This window comes from Symphalangus syndactylus, chromosome 8 (genome assembly GCF_028878055.3).
Source record: "Symphalangus syndactylus isolate Jambi chromosome 8, NHGRI_mSymSyn1-v2.1_pri, whole genome shotgun sequence".
In the NCBI taxonomy this organism is placed as follows: domain Eukaryota; kingdom Metazoa; phylum Chordata; class Mammalia; order Primates; family Hylobatidae; genus Symphalangus; species Symphalangus syndactylus.
In genome coordinates, this window is record NC_072430.2 from 52,746,234 (window position 1) to 52,768,074 (window position 21,841).

Genomic DNA, 21,841 nt, shown 5'->3' on the forward strand with positions numbered 1-21,841 from the left:
CTGATCTGTATCCTTTATAATAAACCATAAACACAAGTGAAATGCTTCTCTCAGTTCTGTGAGCCATTCTAGCAAATGAACCTGAGCAGGGGATTGTGGGGACCCTCCAGTTTATAACCAGTTGGTCAGAAGCACAGGTGACAACCTGGACTTGCCATTCGTGTCTGAAGTGGAGCAGTCTTTTAGGACTGAGCCCTTTACCTGTAGGATCTGCTCCAGACAGTTAGTGTCAGAATTGAGTTAAATCATAGGATACTCAGTCAATATCCACTGGAGAAGTGAAAGCTGAATTGTTGTGGAAGAAAAAAACTACCCATCTGGTGTCAGAAGTGAGGTACTGAGAGTACTATGAGTATAGAGAGGAAACAGGAGTTGCCATTTCAGTATCAAATGCCAAACAATATCAAAGAAACACAAAATTAAATTGATCCATATTCCTACTAATAACATCACTGCTGATGACTGAATATGTTTTAGAAGAGAGTTTTTCATCTTAGAGATTGGTGAACAAGTGTAAGGATGTGAGATGCTCACAGAGTACAAATTTGCCTATATATTTTGTGAGTTTTTTTTTCCTTTCAAGATGTTTTCTATTTCAAAATTAAAATAATTTCGAAGTAAAAAAAAACACACACACACACACACAAAATGAACAAAAAAACCCAGTTCATACTCTAAATGAGTCAAGGAGAAGCATTTTTAAGGTACTTGATAACATGCCAAATTATTTTCCATAAAGACTGTCATAATTTCATACCAAAAGCATTGTCTTATATAGCAATCAGACACACACACACACCCCACTCTTGCTGTAATGTGTTGTTAGAGCCAACCCTTATTTTTCAAAAGAAAAAAGTGTCAGGTTTCATGTAACTAATATTTCTGTAAAAAATAGCCAGTCAATAGGTATGACTGCCTCTAGTTGCTTAGAAAACATGAATGAGACACGAAGCAAAAGAAAAATAAATCGGATACTAAATCTTCAAAATGGACTTTTAGCTTATTCCTTATAAAATATTATACCATTTGTCTAAAGCTATTGAAGCAAAGGAGGAGAAATTCCAATGTGGTTTTAGACATTGAGAGTGTCATCTAAAAAATGCCATTAGCTAGCAACGGTTATTGAGTCAAGGAAAATCACAAAAACAGTCAATAAATTGGCCTTCAGCTGTATTCTAAATGAGTGGATGAAGATTCCTTCTCTATAGTGATACAGAATAGAAGGTGGCATTGTTGATGCAAAGTAAAATCTAAGCTACACTAGTTGTGCATTGAGAAAAGTAGCATATGGCAGTGAAGCCAGGCAACCTACTTACTAAATTGGTAAGCATTTAAACCTTGAAGGCTACCTAATATGCTATAAGAGAATTTAATAAAATGAGGTAAAAAAATGATTAGGTAGGCCGGGCGCAGTGGCTCATGCCTGTAATCCCAGCACTTTGGGAGGCCGAGGCGGGCGGATCATGAGGTCAGGAGATTGAGACCATCCTGGCTAACATGGTGAAACCCTGTCTTTACTAAAAATACAAAAAATTAGCCAGGCATGGTGGCGGGTGCCTGTAGTCCCAGCTACTTGGGAGGCTGAGGCAGGAGAATGGCGTGAACCTGGGAGGCGGAGGTTGCAGTGAGCCGATATTGTGCCACTGCACTCCAGCCTGGGGGACAGAGCAAGACTCTATCTCAAAAAAAAAAAAAAAAAAGATTAGGTAAGCTAGAGAACTACAGAAAAAAATCAAGTCATTTATGCCACACAAGAGTTCTAAGAATAAAGGTCACACATGATTCAAGAAGTGATTAAACATAATTTCTCTACTTCATGACACTAAAACTTTTTGCATAAAATTAAATTTGTAAAATGTGATTTTTGGTTTAACTACCCTAATTTCAGTCAACACTGAATAGCCAGCAAAATGTTCGACCAACCCAACAAAGAGAGATTTGATGATAGCTAATAAGGAGAGATACTGAGAGAGGTGGCAAGAAAAAGAAATAATGTCACCATCTTTGTCATGCCTTAGCTGGTAAAATACCAACATGGAAGCTTCTGAGCCTCACATTTTAACAACTCTTCTGGAGGGTGTAGGGTGTGCAATATAGCCAAAACAAACAGGGCTTGTATACTGCTCTGCTACCTCTTTGCCAGGTTATGGTTTCTGGATCAATGTCCAATCTTGCAAATCTGTTTATCTCTTCATCTGTCAGTGTGGTAGGGTCAGTCTTTTCAATGCCTAGTCTCTGAAAGGGTAGGAAAATGAAAACATAAAATAAGACAAACAGAAGCACAATAAACGTAAGACAAAAATTTTGACCCCTAGCTCTAAATGGGATCCCCTCTAGGAAATGCAAACCATCTTAAATTCAGAAGGAAAAACTGAAAGCTGGGGGTTATTTCCTACTGCCAGCCTAAAAAAAGACATTACAAAAAATTATCTCCAAATAGGTTGAGTTTATTCAAGAATGAGAGATGAGGATTATAACCTAAGGTGCCACAAATATGCCTAGTGAGGGAAGGGAAGCTTTTACTAGCAAAGAAGGAGAGCTTTGGCTGGGCATGAAGCTCAGCCTGTGGCTGAGCCTGTAATCCCAGCACTATGGGAGGCTGAGACGGGCAGATCACCTGAGGTCAGGAGTTTGAGACCAGCCTGGCCAACATGGTGAAACCCCATCTCTACTAAAAAATACAAAAATTAGCTGGGCATGGTGGTGGGTGACTATAATCCCAGCTACTTGGGAGGCTGAGGCAGCAGAACTGCTTGAACCCGGGAGGTAGAGGTTGCAGTAAGCCAAGATCGCGCCACTGCACTCCAGCCTGGGTAAGACTCCATCTCAAAAAAAAAAAAAAAAAAGAAAAAGAAAAAAAAGAAAAGAAAAGAGGGAGAGCTTCACGTAGTCTGCTTAGAAACAAAGTTCAGGTCAAGGCTGCAGTGAGCCATGATTGTGCCACTGCATTACAGCCTGGGTGACAGAGCAAGACCCTGTCTCAAAAAAAAAAAAAAAAAATGCAGAATTCATCACTCCCAGAAGCTCAAAGCCAGAGTTGTCAATTCATTGGTGCAGTTGCCATTACTGGGTAAGTGCCCTTTCAAGAGCATCTTATCTGAATTACTCCCATCCTAAAGAATGTCTAGTGATAAGTCTTGTCATGGAAACATAAGTATACATTTGAAACGTGCAAGCTGTGCAAAGCAGGAGATGTGTGAAGGACATGAAGGGATTTCTTTTGGGGTTTTATAAAGTTGTTGGAAACAATTTTTGCTTTTGTTTTTTTGAGACAAGGTCTCATTCTGTCACTTAGGCTAGATTATAGTGGCCCAATCATAGCTCACTGCAACCTTGAACTTCTGGGTTCAAGGGATGCTCCTGCCTTAGCCTCCCAAGTAGCTGGGTATAACTACAGGTGCATGCCACCACACCTGGCTCGTTTTTAAATTTTTTTGTAGAGATGAGGTTTTGTTTCATTGCTCAGGGCTGGTCTCAAACTCCTGGGCTCAAGTCATCCTCCTGCCTTGGCATCCCAAAGTGCTGGGGATTACAGGACTTGCAAACAGTTCGTATCATAGACACGTAAGTGTAACCCTCCTCTTCTTCATGTCTTCCCAGCCCTGTTTTTTCTGGGTCTGACAAAAGTGATTTTATCCCGATATCTGCAAATTCACATTACTCACACGTGTACAAAGGTATTATTAACATGTTTGTCCCTGTAACTGAGCACCAGAAGATTTCCCTAAGCCTAGACCTAAATAATCGTAGTATCATAGTGACCAAGAAGTGTTGTAAAACACAAACCCAATTTTTTTTGAGACAGTCTCTGTCTGTCACCCAGGCTGGAGTGCAGTGGGGCATCCTCAGCTCACTGCAAACTCCGCCTCCCGGGTTCAAGCGATTCTCCTGTGTCAGCCTCTCGAGTAGCTGGGACTATAGGCATGCACCACCACGCCCAGCTAATTTTGTATTTTTAGTAGAGATGGGGTTTCTCCATGTTGGTCAGGCTGGTCTCAAACTCCCGACCTCAGGTGATCCGCCTGCCTCGGCTTCCCAAAGTGCTGGGATTACAGGTGTGAGCCACCACGGCTGGCCTCCTCATCTCTTAAAAAAAAAAAAAAAAAGCTGGGCTCAGTGGTTCATGCATGTAATCCCAGCACTTTGGTATGCCAAGGTAGGCAGATCGCTTGAGCCCAGGAGCTTGGGCAACACGGTAAAACCCGGTCTCTACACAATATATAAAAATCTGGGCATGGTGGTACCTGGCTGTAGTCTCAGCTACCTAGTTGGCTGAGGTGGGAGAATCACTTGAGTCCTGGAGGTCGAGGCTGTAGTGAGATGTGATTGCACCACTGCACTCCAGCCTGGGTGACAGAGTAAAACCTTTTCTCGAAAACATAAACAAACAGGCCGGGTACAGTGGCTCACGCCTGTAACCCCAGCACTTTGGGAGGCCAAGGCAGGTGGGTCACCTGAGGTCAGGAGTTCGAGACCAGCCTGGCCAACATGAGGAAACCTTGTCTCTACTAAAAATACCAAAATTAGCTGGGCATGGTGGCAGGCACCTGTAACCCCAGCTATTCAGGCTGAGGCAGGAGAATTGCTTGAACTCGAGAGGTGGAGGTTGTAGTGAGCTGAGATCACACCATTGCACTCCAGCCTGGGACATAGAGTGAGACTCTGTCTTAAACAAATAAACAAAAATCAATAAATTTTTGAAAAATTAAAAAACAGAAAACAAAAACAAAAAATCCCTTGTGGCCAGACATGGTGGCTCACGCCAGTAATCCCAACACTTTGGGAGGCTGAGGCAGGACCATCGCTTGAGCAGGAGTTTGAGACCAGCCTGGACAACATGGCGAGACAAGGTCTCTACAAAAAAATAAAATAAAAAATTAGCCAGGTGTGGTGGTGTGTGCACCTATAGTCCCAGGTGCTCAGGAGGCTAAGATGAGAGGATTGCTTGAACCTGGAAGGTGGAAGCTATAGTGAGCTGTGATTGTGCCTCTGCACTCCAGCACAGTTACAGAGAGAGACCCTGTCTCAAAAAAGAAAACAAAAAACAAAACAAAACACCTCTCTTTTGCTATTCCTTTATGGTCATACCCTCCCTTCATACATACCCTTAGCATCTATTGATCTGTTCCCTAGCACTATAGTTTTCTCTTATTGAGAATATCATATAAATGGAGGCATGCAATATGCAAGCTTTTGAGACTGGCTTCTTTCACCCAGCATAATGCCACTGAAATTCATCCAAGTTGTTGCTTGTATCAATAGCTCATTTATTTTTATTGTATGGATGTACCAGTTTGTTTATTTATTCATCCATTGGAAGACATTGAGATTAGTTCCCAGTTTTTGGAAATTATTAATAGAGCTGCTAAAAACATTAATGTACAGATTTTTATGTGAACAGAATTTTCATTTATTTTGGGTGAGATTTCTGGGTCAGGTGGTATGGTGTATGCTTACTAACTATACATTTGTTATAGAAATTCAAATAAAATATAGGTATAACTACGCTTTTAACTATTTAACACAGACCCTTATCTATTCAGGGCAAGGCAAGTATTATTTTACAGACGAGTAAACGGAGAAACAAGTCATTTAACAAATTTGCTTAAGGTCCCAGTGATGCAAACTCCAAAGGCTGCTATGCCGCCACAGTGGCATCCTGACTCTTGTTCATGTTATAAAGGAAGTGTCGTTTTTTTCTTAGTTGAGGGCAGGTTGTCAGTCTTCTATTTATTCCACACTAGCCACTTCTAATCTATAGATAAATGAGAAATAACCTCTACTATCAATCTTTGCTATGTATATCATGACTTTAAGACTATGATTACTGATGTAACTTCATCTAAAATAGGCTACTCCAAGAAGACTTTTATGTCCTTATCAATGATTAGATTCTAGATTCCATACAATATAAAAAATGTGGAAGAAAAAAAGCTTACCTTTAACCTTCGGATTTGGATGTCAGAGAACTTTCTCACTCCATTTACTGATGGCACCAAACGATTAAAGAGAGCCTTAAAGAAAATAAAGGGGCTTTAAAATGAGAGGAACCCCATTGCCTTGCTACCTGCATTCTCAGCACCCAAGAGACCAACACTAATTCAGATGGTTCAATACTTTCAAAAGTGTTCAGTGGGGTTCATGGGGCTTTGGCATCCTACCTTGTCTGTCTGGGTCAGTTCATGAAATATCCGAGCATCAATGGCCGCAGCAACGAGGTTATTAGCTGCAGTGATGGCATGGATGTCACCTGTGAGGTGGAGATTAAACTACAAAAGAACAGAAGCCACATTAGTCTCCCAGCTGCTCTGTATCTTTCCAACTTCCATTCTATTGCAAAGCTCAATCCCTATTCTAAAGCCAATGGAATACTGAAGGCAGCCCAGTTAGTGGACAAAAACCCAATATAGGGAGTTCTTGGAAACATAAATGACTGGCTGGGCGTGGTAGCTCACAACTATAATACCAGCACTTTGGGAGGCCGAGGTGGGCGAATCACTTCAGGCCAGGAGTTCAAGACCACCCTGGGCAACATGGCGAAACGCCATCTCTACTGAAAACACAAAAAGCAGCCAAGTGTGGTGGCGCACACCTGTAATCCCAGCTATTTGGAAGGCTGAGGCAGGAGAACTTGGGAGGTGGAGGTTGCAGTGACCCAAGATCACACCACTACACTCCAGCCTGAGCGACAGAGTAAGACTGTGTCTCAAAAAAAAAAAAAAAAAAAAAAGAAAGAAAAAGAAAACATAAAAGACTATCTGTCCGCAGAAGAATCTCCTCCCAAATACAGAACTTGCAGTTTTTCCAAAATGAAATGTCCAGAGACCACAAATACCACACCACTGGGATCAACAGCCACACTGGGTTACTGAGGACACACCTCAAAACAGCGAGGAGGAGTGCATGGGAGCAGCACCAACTGTATGCACTGTTCCCATTTCTGCAGTTACATAAATGAATTCTGAAATCGCTGTGTGTTGGTGCTTCCAATACCATGCTTCATTTGGTCATTTGCTTATAATAATCATTCCCACTGAAAGCCAAAGTTTGAAACCAAGCTGTATCACAAGTCTACAAATTAAGTTGTTTTCCCCCTAGGTGTTGCTTTTGCTGAGAAACAAGTCATTTGTCCACTAGGAGCTCTACAAAAAAGGCTAATCTTCAGAGAGAAAAAGCCATAATAAAGAATCTAGGCTGGGTGCAGTGGCTCACGCCTATAATACCAGCACTTTGGGAGGCCGAGGCAGGCGGATCACGAGGTCAGGAGTTCAAGACCAGCTTGGCCAACACGGTGAAACCCTGTCTCTACTAAAAATACAAAATTAGCTGAGTGTGGTGGTGCATGCCTGTAATCCCAGCTACTTGGGAGGCTGACACAGGAGAATTGCTTGAACCTGGCAGGCAGAGGTTGCAGTGAGCCGAGATCGTGCCATTGCACTCCAGCTCTGGGCAACAGAGCAAGACTCCGTCTTAGGGAAAAAAGCGGATCTAATTCAGCACCCTCCCCCCCCCAAAAAAGGGGGATCTAATTCAGCCAAATCCCAGAATACTTTACCTCTTCCATAGGAATGACCTGGGAGTAGCCACCTCCTGCAGCGCCACCTAGGGGACAGGTCAAGGGTAGAGACTCAGTTAAGCATGCTTCTCCAATGTCTTAGAAATCAAATAAATGCAAATGCATTATTGTAACTACTAAGTACATTTATTTATTTACTTTTTACAATCATTTGGACAGTTTTTATCAAGTGTTTTCTAATACTAAATAGTCTCTCAATTGAAATCTGAGTTTAAATGACAAAACCATGAACAAATATATACCTACTCATTATCTTTAGAAATAGGTTCCTTGTGATTACTGGCATTTGTTAAAACACCCAGTTGACAGTTACATAAAGGCAAAACTGTTCAATTTCCTACTCTCATAAAGCTACTTTGGCTTTTAAAACAGAGATATTTAAAATACATACACCTAACAAAAAGACTATAATTTTTCCTAAATAGAGATAAATAGATTAGGCTGTTAGAAAGCAGCCTAATTGCTAGATTTTTGCTGGCCTACTTGGATTACAGGTTAAGTATCCCTTATTTAAAATGCTTGGATTTGGGTTTTTGTTTTTCAGATTTTGGAATATTTGCATCATACTGATCCAGCATCCCAAATCCAGGATTTAAAATCTTAAATGATCCAATGAGCATGTCCTTTGAGCATCGTGTCAGCACTCAAAAAGTTTAGAATTTTGGAGCCTTTCAGATTTCAGGTTTCTAGATTTCTGATGCTCAATCTGTATTAGCCAAAAGCCAGTTGAAAATGTCCAGGACACCAAGCATGGCTGCTCATGCCTGTAATCCTAGCCTGGGAGATCAAGGCTGCAGTGAGTTATGATCATGCCACTGCACTCCAGCTTGAGCTGGGACTCCAGACAGAGCAAGACTCTGTCTCAAAAAAAAAAAAAAAAAAAAAAAGTCCAGGTTACCACGTTATCAGTGCAATAAATGTAAATCAGATATATATATATATATATATATATATATATTTTTTTTTTTTTTTTTTAGACAGAGTCTCATACTGTCTCACAGGCTGGAGGATAATGGGTTGGGATTACAGGCACATACCACCATGCCCAGCTAATTTTTGTGTTTTTAATAGAGACGGGGTTTGCCATGTTGGCCTGGCTGGTCTCGAACTCCTGGCCTCAAGTAATCTACCACCTCGCCCTCCCAAAGTGCTGGGATTTCAGGCATGAGCCACTGCACCCAGCCCAGAGATATTAATATGTATTTTGTTTCTGTGAGGCAGAGACCGTGCAGTGAGGCAATTTGCAATAAGAGTAAAAGGAAAATAATGGGTTCAATAAGCAGAACAAGGAATAGCTCGTGCTGAAGTTGAAAGGGGGTTAAGACAAGCTCAAGAGCAGAACAAAGTGATTATATTTATAAAATAGGTGGAAGGGTGGGCTAGGCATGGTGGCTCACGCCTATAATTTCAGCATGTTGGGAGGCCGAGGCAGGCAGATCACAAGGTCAGGAGTTCAAGACCAGCCTGGCCAACATAGTGAAACCCCCATCTCCACTAAAAACACAAAAATTAGCCAGGCATGGTGGCACGCACCTGTAGTCCCAGCTACTCGGGAGGCTGAGGCAGGAGAATTGCTTGAAACCAGGAGGCGGAGGTTGCAGTGAGCCAAGATAGTGCCACTGTACTCCAGCCTAGGCAACAGAGCGAGACTCTGTCTCCAAAAAAAAAAAAAGGTGGAAGGGTGAAGGTGTACCCGGTGTCAACATTTGTAGTAATTGCTAGAACAAGCAAAATGTGATACCCTCACCAAGCAGAGAAAGCTAACTCTAAGAACCTATCATAATTAATAAAAATTATTTTAATTAAGATAGCAGCTTGGCACAGTGGCTCATGCCTATAGTCCTACCAATTTGGAAGGCTGAGACAGGCAGATCACTTGAGGTCAGAAGTTCAAGACCAGCTTGGCCAAAATGGTGAAACCCCGTCTCTACCAAAAATACAAAAATTAGCCAGGCATGGTCATGCACGCCTGTAATCCCAGCTACTCAGGAGGCTGTGGCAGGAGAATCTCTTGAACCTAGAAGGTGGAGAGGTTGCAGTGAGCCAAGATCGCACCACTGCATTCCAGCCTGGGCGACAGAGTGAGTGAGACCCTGTCTCAAAAAAAAAAACAACAAAAAAACACATGTTCTTAGTACCGCAGCAATAAAAATCTGAAGGTAAAGTATGAGTATGGTAGTAATTTAGAGCTTGAAATAGACATGGAAGAATCACTCTGGTACTTAATACAGGTGCCTTTGACCAAGCCACCTCTGAAGTCCCAGTTGCTGCTATTGTAAAATGGTGACAATACTATCTCGTACTGGATGATAAAATAATATGCAAAAACTGCTCAGCACAATATCTGGCACAAAGCATATATTCAATAAAGGTAGGCTTTTCTTATTCCCAACAAAGTGAAACATCTCTGAGGTTTGTCATTTTCTCTGGAGTGTCCATAAGATGATCAGTAGCTGTAATTACCTTTATGGTTACTGTGGCAGTGGACTATGAGGGTCAAATAAAAGCACCTCCAGCTACATATCACCCATCCCAGAGAATCCCTGTGCAGTGGTGGCAAACAGTGACAGCAGGAGCTGGGGAGATCCAGTGACAGCCCTCATCAAAAGCATGACTACAGAGGTTTGTGAGAATGACATTCCTGGTGTTGAAATGAGTTGAAGACCCCATAAGTATCATAGGTCGCGTGGGCCTAGGAGGACTGAAGGAGAAGCAGGTCCCCTGTCACCACCCATGGTCCAGTCTCACTAGTACCTTTTATTCCAAAGGTGGGGCCCTGAGAAGGCTGTCGCACACACGCAAAGACATTCTGGTAGAGATGGGCACCAAGGGCTTGCACTAGCCCGATTGTAGTTGTGCTTTTCCCTTCTCCCAGGGGTGTTGGAGTTATTCTTCAAGATGAAAGCAAAACAGAAAAAGGTTTAAAGAATTAAGTGTATCTGAATCACTAAGTCATACCTAGCAGATCCTAGAGAATGACTCGTAATCTAAAGATTAAGAAAGACAAAGTCAGGCATAGCAGTGTATGCCTGTAGTCCCAGCTATATAGGAGGCTGAGGCAAGAGGATCACTTGAGCCCAGGAGTTCCAGGCTACAGTAAGCTATGACTGCACCACTGTACTCCAGCCTGGGCAACAGAGCAAAACTCCATCTCTTAAAGAAAAAAAAGAAAGAAAAGACAAAGAAAAAGAAAGACAAAAGCCCTGAAAGATATCTTTTTCAAAAGTCTTAGTTGTAATTTCCAAAAAACTTTAAGAAAAAAAATGATTCCTGTATTTTAGCTCTTCTTGCTGTAAGAAGCAAATATACTTTATCTTGTAAAGACACGGCTATAATTTTAATTTCTCATTTTATATTCTCAAAAACTAGCTTTTTAATATAACCTCAGCCCAGCAATAAAAATGAATGCTTAGTAAATCCATCAAATTAATGAATTTTGGGTTCAAAAAGGTGATTCTGGCCAGGTGCGGTGGCTCACGCCTGTAATCCCAGCACTTTGGGAGGCTGAGGTGGGTGGATCACAAGGTCAGGAGTTCGAGACCAGCCTGGCCAACATAGTGAAATACAGTCTCTACTAAAAATACAAAAATTAGCTAGGTGTGGTGGCTTGCACCTGTAGTCCCAGCTACTCGGAATGCTGAGGCAGGAGAACCACTTGAACTCGGGAGACAGAGGTTGTAGTGAGCCGAGATCATGCCACTGCACTCCAGCCTGGGCAACAGAGTGAGACTCTGTCTCAAAACAACAACAACAACAACAACAACAAAAGGTGATTCTATCTTAAGACCGGGTTTTAAGACCAAACTCTTCCACTTACTAGATGGATAACCTTGACCAATTTTCTCATCTATGATTATAATCTATTCTTACCTACCTCTCAGGATTGCTGTAAGGATCAAATGAGATCAAATACAGGTGAAAATGCTAAAATCAAATTAAAGGCACCTCTACATACATGTGCCAAGTGCAAATGCAACGCCTGATATTAATGATCAGGACTGATACTAAGATTCGGATGGCAACATGAATAAAAACCATACCCAGTCACCACCACGTATTTCCCATCAGGCCAGTGCTTCAGGCGTTCTAGTGCTGACAGCAGAACTTTGGCCTTTGTTTCACCATATAATTCTACCTCTTCAGACAGCAGACCAATTTCTCGAGCCAGCTTACAAATGGGCTTCGGTTTACAAGATCGTGATATATCAATGTCACTTTGGAAACATAGAAAATAGGTATTAATGTTTATCCACTGAGTTTAATTAATCCCACAGTAATAATAAGCCCCCAACTCAACCCCAACCACTGAAGACACCTTCAGAGGGAGCATATGTGAACTCACAGTATCTGTCAACTAAAAACCAACAATTCACAAAGTTTTAAATCAGTAAAACTTCATTTTTACCTTGGAACAGGCATCTTGAGGTTAAGGTTGTTATACTGAATCATCCACTTTCCTGGCTTAAATTTCTCCAGGAAACGCTTGGCACTCTCTACTGTGCTCTAAACAAAATGAAATACATGAAACTTAGAAGAGGTGGTTATTTTAATCCTCACCTCAGTTTCAAGCTCCAGGTCACTCCAGTTCAATCACAAAATGAACTGCTTCAGACCCACTTATTACCATGCTTCAATCTGAGGTAAGAGTCAACAGGCACCTAACATGCTTTGGGGCTGCTCGCCTGGCCCCTGTCAGCTGGTGCATGTTAGAAAGGGAAAGAAGGCTGGGCACGGTGGCTCACACCTGTAATCCGAGCACTTTGGAAGGCCGAGGTGGGCGGATCACCTGAGGTCAGGAGTTCCAGACCAGCCTGACCAACGTGGAGAAACCTCTGTCTCTACTAAAAATACAAAATTCGCCAGGCGTGGTGGCGCACACCTGTAATCCCAGCTACTCAGGAGGCTGAGGCAGGAGAATCACTTGAATCAGGGAGATGGAGGTTGCGGTAAGCCAAGATCACACCATTGCACTCCAGCCTGGGCAGCAAGAGCAAAACTCCGTCTCAAAAAAAAAAAAAAAAAAGAAAGGGAAGGCAAACCAAAACAGACCTGGCCAAGCCAGTGTGATTGCACTTTTCTTCTTTCAAAGTTATTATATTCCAAAAGAGATTGGAATTATGCCATCCCTACTTTCCTCTATTAATGTGCCTGATCTTATTTCTCTGTTCTTCCCTTCCCTTTTTCTCAATAAATTCACATCTTTACTTAACTTCTGAGTAGGTTTTTGACATTTCTACCTGGGGAGAAAAGCGGCCAAAACTCGATCAGCTTTTCAGAACTCTTATAGAAACTTTTATTCACAATTACCTGCATGAGCATTGCAACTGTCATGGGCCCTACGCCGCCAGGAACAGGAGTGATGAAGCTCGCCCTCTCTTTGGCCTCGTCGTATGCCACATCACCCACAACTTTTCTCCCATTTGGTTTTTTATTATCTGGTCAAGTGGGGAGAAATCAAAACTAAGTCTCAGAATCACAATCCTGGTGATCAGTTATGACAAAAACTCAGCAGAATTTTAGGGTGTGTTAGTCCCATCAGGCTCCAGTGCCTACTTAACTTAAAAGCTATGGAATGACAGATGTTTGCTATTTCTTAGGGAGAAAATTATTTTACCTGCAAAAATTCACAAGATGCATAAGTGGTTTTTCAGAACCTGGAGAATCCTTTTGTAGTCTCTCAGGTGGCAAATAAAATACCCACTGTTTTTTATTCTTAAAACCAACTACCCAGTATATAATAAGCACCTTTTAAAATGTTAATTTGCTAAAGCCTACAAAGGAAATTTTTTGGGTGCACAAAGATCCAACTCTGTCACAGCTGCCAGATATCGTTTCTACAGCAACTGTCAGCATTTTGTGAGCTCCATGTGTGAGCTGGAGGAACAATTCAACATCCAATTCCAAAGACACAGCTACTTAAATGTATGCTGAAGGCAAAGAATATAATTACACTTCCCTTAAAAGGACACAAGAACAACTACAAATCTTACCAGCAAAGAAAAGCTATTCAAGAGAACAAAACCCAATGATGCATCATTGCTCACTCACACAAAGAACATCCTACACTTGGCTTCAGTGCACTTCCAGGAGGGGCTGGGGGCGGGCCTAGACCTCGAAGCAATAAGGCTCCCGTGCTGCATCTGGTAGTCTTAGCGACATCACCACTTCTCTCTGATCAGATCGCCACAACCGAGAAGAAGCTCCAAGGTGGAGGCAAGAAGCCAGAATTAAGAGATTAGCAGGCACTTTGGGAGGCCAAGGCGGGCGGATCACCAGGTCAGGAGATCAAGACCATCCTGGCTAACACGGCGAAACCCCATCTCTACTAAAAATACAAAAAAATTAGCCGGCCATGGTGGCGGGCACCTGTAGTCCCAGCTACTCGGGAGGCTGAGGCAGGAGAATGGCATGAACCCGGGGGGCAGAGCTTGCAGTGATCGGAGATTGCGCCACTGCACTCCAGCCTGGGCGACAGAGCGAGACTCTGTCTCAAAAAAAAAAAAAAGAGATTAGCTGTAGCATCAGCTCTTTTATTAAAAGGGCCAGGCATGGTGGCTCACACCTGTAATGCCAGCACTTTGGGAGGCCAAGGCGGGTGGATCACCTGAGGTCAGGAGTTCGAGACCAGCCTGGCCAGCATGGTGAAACCCCGTCTCTATTAAAAATATAAAAAAATCAGCTGGGCGTGGTAGCGGGCACCTGTAATCCCAGCTGCTCAGAGGCTGAGGCAGGAGACTCACTTGAACCCAGGAGGCAGAGGTTGCAGTGAGCATTGCACTCTAGCCTGGGCAACAAGAGCGAAACTCCGTCTCAAAAAAAAAAAAGTTAGTTCTGCAGCTCCTGTGGGCTCCATATTAATCTGAAGTCCAAAATGCAAAGAAGGCTTAACACTACCTATCACAAGTTTGCTGAGGGCAAAATGAGAAAATGTGTACATTACTGAAATTGAAAAAGCAGCCTCCAAATGCAAGAGTTTCTCTTTCCACCACAGATATGTAAGATATTTTTTATATGAAGTAAAAGGAGCTGGTCAACACAACTCATTGGGATGGTTTCAGGTTTCTAGAAGATTATAAAGCAGCAAACTATGGCGGAACATTTCCTCTCACAGCCCCTAGAGTCATTTCAAAATGCCAAGGAAATATAGATAGTGGTTTGCCCTCTGTACAAGTTTCAATAGTCTTCACACTGTAGTTAGCTTGAAATACCCGCTGCATCTATTTCTATGTGTTAATGTTAGTCATTTTCGTTTTTCCACAGATAAGAGACACATATCTTTGACTACATGACTAAACGCAGCACTGGATGAGTTCAGTTTTGCTCCTAAACCAAATACTGTCAGGGTTGACGAGATACTGCTAAATATGCAGTGCTTCGTGGATAGGATGATGTGGTCAGTGGAAAAAGTGACCACTACTCAGCCAAGCATATGACCGTAGTAATGAGCAAACGTTTTGGTTATCTACCCCCAGCCCTAGAATTTCTCTTTGGGAAATCACATGTACAAAATTCAACTAAAGATCCAGCTGAGCCCTGACTCTTCTACATTTAATTTGGGGACCCTAATAATAGAGGCCAATCCAGAAGCAGCTACACTGGATAGGTTGAGACTGGAATGGAGTAGGGTGGGGAATCTGTTCCCTCTTTTTAAGCCTTCCAAATAAAACACTATTGATCTGGCCCTTCTCAGTTTGTCTTTAGTAAGCCAAGCAGGAAGAACACTTTTATGTGTTTCTCTGGCCAATACTTTCTGCCCTGCACTTGAATCTTTAAAAATACTACTTCTTTGGAAAAGGTATACACACCTTGATTCATTCTTAATTTGGCAAGTGACTTACAATGTTATCCCTGAGTGGACCATGCAAACTATTTAAATAATCAAAATATGAACCAAGAAGTAGCTCAGTGGTAGAAAATGTTGCTTCTAAAGTGAACATTTGCAAATATCAGTCTTTAGGCCCATTTGCTGGTCTGTAACTGAGTGATTCTGCCATCCTTTGGGGAACACAATAACATCCAGCTTTATCAGCATTCATTTGCCTATATGCCCAAGATCAGTAAAAACACTGTTGACCAGGAGGGAAGATACTGCTTTGATTTTATTCATATTTTATTTTCTATGTAAGGAATCAATGTGAAAAGGATGGCAAGTTTCATGTTTAAGTCAACATCTCCTACCTATCTGCAAGACTCAAGATCGCCACCCAGGTTTTTCTTCTCCGTTTCTCACATGTAATCCAAAAAAAAAAAATGCTAGAAGCAGAAATATGATACAGAAGATGTGAGGTTTTAAAAAGACTGAGCTTGAATGTCATATCGCAAGTATTCAAAGTGAGGAGTTGTAGGAGAGCAATTTCTTTATCGCCTGTTAGATAATTACACTACAAGAAAATGAGTGATCAATTATGAGCTACTGTCTTCAAAGCACGGTAGGGAGAGTGGGAGGGAGGTTAAAAACGGTGAAGGCTTGACAGTGACTAATGTTCCTGGCAGCTCAGCATCTACATCTGAAACTTGAGATGGGAAGGGAGAAAAAAGACTTCTAGTTATAACTCCCTTCAACAATTCAACAGATATGAGTGCCAGTGGTCAGATGGCAGGAAGCTGGATGTGGCGCCACAGTGACCACTGCCCTTGAGGAGCTATCTAGGCAGGAGAGCACAGGACGCCACACATGAGACACATGCAATAAAAGATACAATACACATGTTCTATGGGAGAGGAGGGAGGGAGAGAAAGAAAGATCATCCCTTGATAAGGGGAAATCAAACAAGGTTTGGAAGGAATAACAGACATGACAGAGAGGAGATGGGGAGGAAGCAGCTGAAGGTGAAGGTGAAGTTGAACCTTATTCAGTTGTGTAGCCCAAGGCCTAGCATTGTGCTTGATACACAATAGTTGCTCAGTTAAAGATTGTTCCTTTCTTGAATCTATGAGGACGTATACAAGTTTTGCCCTATTGTTCTGTGAAGTTTTCTGTTTGAAAGAGTAGCCCACTCCACTAAGAATGCAGGTAAGGGAACTACAAAGGACAAACGAGGCATGTGCAGGGAAGGGAAAGTGGTCCACTTTACAAGTTGAAGACAGGTATTCACCATGCGCAAGTGAGATCACAGGCTGCAGAGGTCACTGAAATTAGTGTGAGGCTAAGGAGTCTGGCAAGTAAGAAGGAAGAGGCTCAAATGTCCATGCCAGAAGGTGAACATGGCAAGGCGAGAGCATGGGGATAGATCTGAGTGGGAAGCAGCTGGAGGGAGGGACATCTACAAGGAAGTTATCACAGCCCATCAGCTGAGAAGGTAACACTGAGTGGTGACACTGAGAACAGAGGAGAGAGAAAACAATTCCTAATATTTAGAGACTGATCCAATATAGGGGATGCTTGGGAGGAAAACTAAAAGGCTTCAGACCTGCGGAAAGGAAGAATGGTGATACTAATCAAAAGACGGGAGTAAGGGGTAACTTGGGGATGAGGATGCCGAGTACAGTTTTGGACATGATTAAAAGGCTAGATTTATCCTCTCAGCCTAGAAAAAAACCCAGGTCAAATATCTTCTTTGTAAAGCCCTCCTCTTGGCAGAATGAGTCCCTCTTCTGGACTCTCATAGCACTTTGCAATAATTATACTGTATTTTAAATCCATCTATAAACTTTGCTAAAATAAAGGGTGATCTCTACATGAAGATAAACTGATATATCCCTCCTGCCCTCCCTCTCACTTTCTCCCTGGACAAAATCATCTTGGAAGCTGTACAGCACAGGATGAAAATCACAGGCTCTGGCACCAGGCAGACCTGCTTGTAAGTGGCAACTCTTCTATCTACTAACTCTGTGCACCCTTGGGCTAGTCAGTCTCTCTAAACCTTAGTACTACAAGCATAAAATGAGATAACTTTCTCTCTCAGGCTTCTTTTGATGACCTAGATACCATCCTCAACACCAGCAGCCACCTTACTCCTCCAGCAACACTCACCTGGGACATAATTGATTCCACAGTCGATGACTATTGCCCCAGGTTTGATCCACTCCCCTTTAACCATTTCAGGCTGACCAGTTGCAACCACCAGGATGTCACCTTTATTTACCTAGGGGTAGGGGATTTGGACATCAGAAATGAAATAATGAAATACACACCAAAAAAAAAAACCCAGAAATGAAAAAGACATCCCTGAGCTTTATATTAAATTCTTAACTGTCGTAAGCTATTTCGTAAGATATTGGGTTAAGGCCTCAAATGTAAGCCACACACTGTTTCTGATAGCCCTTCACATGCCGTGCTCATTTCTACACATGCCAAAGAGCTCCCTTTCACCAGCCATTTTACCCATAGGGAAATCAGTGTCAACCTGCAAGGCAGAGGGGCAAACAGGCTTGGGGCCCTGTGTGTTAATGTCCAGACACTGTTCCTTCTCCCACAGAATGTAGAGCACTACTTTGGGAGGATTAAAAGAGAAGGTACTAGGCCCCTCTCCTGCTCTCTCCCCACATTTAAGAGACTGCACTGTCAACAGGCACGTGTGTGTGCTCATTCTTGGGCTCAGGAATCTGATGCAGGGATCTAGAACAAGCTGCCATAGATATTAGCAGACTACTGCCCACGACTGCCTCTGGAGCACCTCCACTCTGAAGCCACCACTTTTACACACATGGGATCTGGCTGCCAGAGGTCAATCTGAGTGCCTGTACTGCTAATCCCTGTCCACCACGAGGCAGATTAGGGTAGAAAGTACTTGGTGAGAGGCCAGGCATGTTGGGTCACGCCTGTAATCCTAGCACTTTAGGAAGGTGAACCAGGAGGATCGCTTGAGTCCAGGAGTTTGAGTCCAGCCTGGGCAACACAGTGAGACCCTTGTCGCTACAAAAAGCTTAAAAATTAGCCAGGCATGGTGGCACATGCCTGTAGTCCCAGCTACTCAGAAGGTTGATGCAGGAGGATCACTCAAGCCTAGGAGTTCAAAGCTGCAGTGGGCTCTGATGGACTGCCACTGCACTCTAGCCTAAACAACAGAGCAAGACCCTGTCTCTAAAGAAAAAAGACAAAGGCTGAGCGTGGTGGCTCATGCCTGTAATCCCAGTACTTTGGGAGGCCGAGACAGGTGGATCACCTGAGGTCAGGAGTTCGAGACCGGCCTGACCAACATGGAGAAACCCTGTCTCTACTAAAAATACAAAATTAGCCAGGCGTGGTGGCACATGCCTGTAATCCCAGCTACTTGGGAGGCTGAGGCAGGAGAATCACTTGAACCAGGAGGCAGAGGTTGTGGTGAGCTGAGATTGCACCATTGCACTCCAGCCTGGGCAACAAGAGTGAAACTCCATCTCAAAAAAAAAATAAATAAAAAAGAAAAAGGAAGAGAGAAAGTACACAGAACAAACTCTGTATAAACTTGGGCATGCTTTTAATTTTATGGTTTTTTTTAATTAATTTTTTTTTTTTTTTTTTTTTTTGAGACGGGGTCTTGCTCTGTAGCCCAGGCTGGAGTGCAGTGGTGTGATCATGGCTTACTGCAGCCTCCACCTCCTGGGGCTCAAGCAATCCTCTTGCCTCAACCTCCCGAGTAGCTGGGACTACAGGCATGTGCCCACCCCATCTGGCTAATTTTTAATTTTTTTTTGCAGAGAAAGTGTCTCACTATGTTGCCCAGGCTGGTCTCAAAAACTCTTGGGCTCAAACAATCCTCCTGCCTCAGCCTCCCAAAGTGTTGGGACTACAGGTGTGAGCCACCCCCCTCAGCCTTTCATTTGAATTTGTTTTTTCATCCTGTAAAAATGAGATGATGGGGTTAAATGAGGTTATGATTGTAAAGGACATGGCAGCCTCTGGCACTTAGTGTGTGAAGAGAACACCCACCCTCCCCACCGTAACACCTTTACCTCTCCTCTGGACACCCTACCTCCTCATCCAGATTGGTAGTCTTGGAGTGGCAGGTGGTCACTGTGGCATTGTTCCACAGAAGCAAGTCATGCATTGGGGCCCCGACTATTTTACTGCGCCCGACCACCACAGCATGCCTTCCGGCAATCGGCACCCCTGAAAGAAAAGCCAGCCTGCATCAGAGTTGGAGGATAGAAGCTGCCCTCCTTCACATGCCACGTGGAGAATTTAGAATAAGTGCACAAAAACAGGTTCTTAACATCAAACAGAAACCTTCCTAAAAACATTCCTTCTTTGGCAATAATATTCTCACCTCTAGGGTTTCAGCTATAAATTGGGACTTGTACTTGTGTCCTTCTTGCTGTGGGTTTTTGGGAGCGGCTTAAACCAAGATCATTCATTGAGTCATAGGGGAGTGGGAAGAAAACCTACACTCAAAGAAAAAAGAAACCCTGACATACAGCTAATCAGACATACAGAAGAAGACATCAGATTAAATTACATGGGAAAAACAGTTAAAACAAATAGGGTGTACGTAACAGGTTGGAGAGATGTGTAGGAAATTAGATTAGTATGGGTAATTCCTTCCAACTTTGGTAAGTTGTTTGTACAGTTCCCCACCCAAATTTCTCTTTTGGCTTAGGGCCTGAGCCATAGGGTTACTTGCAGGGAAGTGATAAAGGGGAAATTGAACTGTGGCGGCAAAGCTTTCTTTTTGCTATCACAGCATCCATTTTTCTGGCAATATACCAATGTCCTTTTCAGGGCTGACTCATACTCTACTAAAGACCGCCTGAGTGAGTACCCAGTAGTGGACAGGGGACCATATTTCTTCCCTCAGCTGATAAGATCCAATCCCATGACTGTTAGGCATGAGGATGGAACCAGGCTGTAGGTGTTTGTGGCCACAAAGTGGAGCCCGAAAATGAGCTGTCCACAAAGAAGAAAGCAGAGAGAAGTTGACAACTTCATCAGAATCCTCAGGGCAGTCAAGGCTGAGGGCAGTGGACCCTTGCTCAAAGCAGCAAGGGTTTAAATTGTGCTTCTCGCACAAAATCATTTTTTTCAGAAAAAGATAAACTCATAATAACGTTAACATCATGAACATCTAGAAGTAAAGACCTCAAAGTTTTAAAAGGTAACTTTCTATACTTTTTAGGATTCAGCAGAAGAGTTAAAACTGCATCAGGAGGCCGGGCGCGGTGGCTCACGCTTGTAATCCCAGCACTTTGGGAGGCCGAGGCAGGCAGATCATGAGGTCAGGAGATCGAGACCACGGTGAAACCCCGTCTTTACTAAAAATACAAAAAATTAGCCGGGCGTGGTGGCGGGCGCCTGTAGTCCCAGCTACTCGGAGAGGCTGAGGCAGGAGAATGGCGTGAACCCGGGAGGCGGAGCTTGCAGTGAGCCGAGATTGCGCCACTGCACTCCAGCCTGGGCGACAAAGCGAGACTCCGTCTCAAAAAAAAAAAAAAAAAAACTGCATCAAGGCAAATGGTAGCATCACTGTCAATAAGAGGCAGTGAGAGGCCTTCAGGTGCTGTCCTCGTGGGATTTTTTTTTTTTAAGCAAGGCACTACAATGTTTGCTAAATATGCTGAAGAATATACATTTAACTGTAGAAATGAACTGTCAAAGCTTATGGCTTGACCTTCTCTTGCCAACCACAGAAAATTTTCATTTATGCTGGCCAAAACTTTCCACTTGAAACTTCTGACCTACTTCTTTTTACCAGGACCCATTTCCCTGTAAAAAAATAACCTCTGCTAAAAGTATTCATAATGAAATTAAAATAGCAAGGTGCTAACTAGTAACGGGACAATATGGCCAACTGTGCAGGAGACCCATTTCCAGCCATCTGTCGAGTCCTGGAACTACTGTGGAGATTCAGTGCCCATTTTGGGGGTGGGGAGTGGTGGGACTTTTCACTTCATATCCTTTTAAACTATCCAAATTTTTATTACCGTATAGGTTATTTTTTCGCAAAAAATAAATTGCTTTGAACTCAGGTAACTCTCTGAATTCAAATCTTGGTTCCGTTGCCTCCCAGACAAGTTACTTGCTCTCTCTGAGCTGGTTTTGTTTGTTTGTTTGTTTGTTTGTTTTAGAGACAGGGTCTCACTCTGTTGCCCAGGCTGGAGTGCAGTGGGGTGATCTCGGCTCACTGCAACCTCCGCCTCCCGGGTTCAAGCAATCCTCCCATCTCTGCCTCCTGAATAGCTGGGAGTACAGGTGCACGCCACCCTGCCTGGATAATTTTTTTGTATTTTTAGTAGAGACAGGGTTTCACCATGTTGACCAGGCTGGTCTTGAATTCATGACCTCAGGTGATCTCAGCCCTCTTCGGCCTCCCGAAGTGCTGGGATTACAGGCATGAGCTGCCGTGCCTG

The 21,841-nt window shown here is 43.1% G+C and overlaps 1 protein-coding gene across 5 annotated transcripts in view; it reads right to left on the bottom strand.

Annotated features, from left to right (window-relative positions):
* MTHFD1 (methylenetetrahydrofolate dehydrogenase, cyclohydrolase and formyltetrahydrofolate synthetase 1) overlaps positions 1-21,841 on the bottom strand; it is a 72,220-nt gene that overhangs the window by 21,658 nt on the left and 28,721 nt on the right. For all 5 annotated transcript variants that reach the window (XR_010122102.1, XM_055289111.2, XM_063644512.1 and 2 more), the window contains exons 7-16: positions 19,471-19,607; positions 17,550-17,661; positions 12,884-13,011; positions 11,982-12,079; positions 11,617-11,790; positions 10,331-10,467; positions 7,556-7,602; positions 6,162-6,269; positions 5,940-6,014; positions 2,133-2,235 (exon numbers count right to left, since the gene is read on the bottom strand). Coding sequence is in view for 4 of the 5 variants with exons in the window: in XM_055289111.2 (XP_055145086.1) it covers positions 2,133-2,235; positions 5,940-6,014; positions 6,162-6,269; positions 7,556-7,602; positions 10,331-10,467; positions 11,617-11,790; positions 11,982-12,079; positions 12,884-13,011; positions 17,550-17,661; positions 19,471-19,607 (1,119 nt within the window). In the remaining variant the exon portion in view is untranslated. The remainder of the gene's footprint in view (positions 1-2,132; positions 2,236-5,939; positions 6,015-6,161; positions 6,270-7,555; positions 7,603-10,330; positions 10,468-11,616; positions 11,791-11,981; positions 12,080-12,883; positions 13,012-17,549; positions 17,662-19,470; positions 19,608-21,841) is intronic.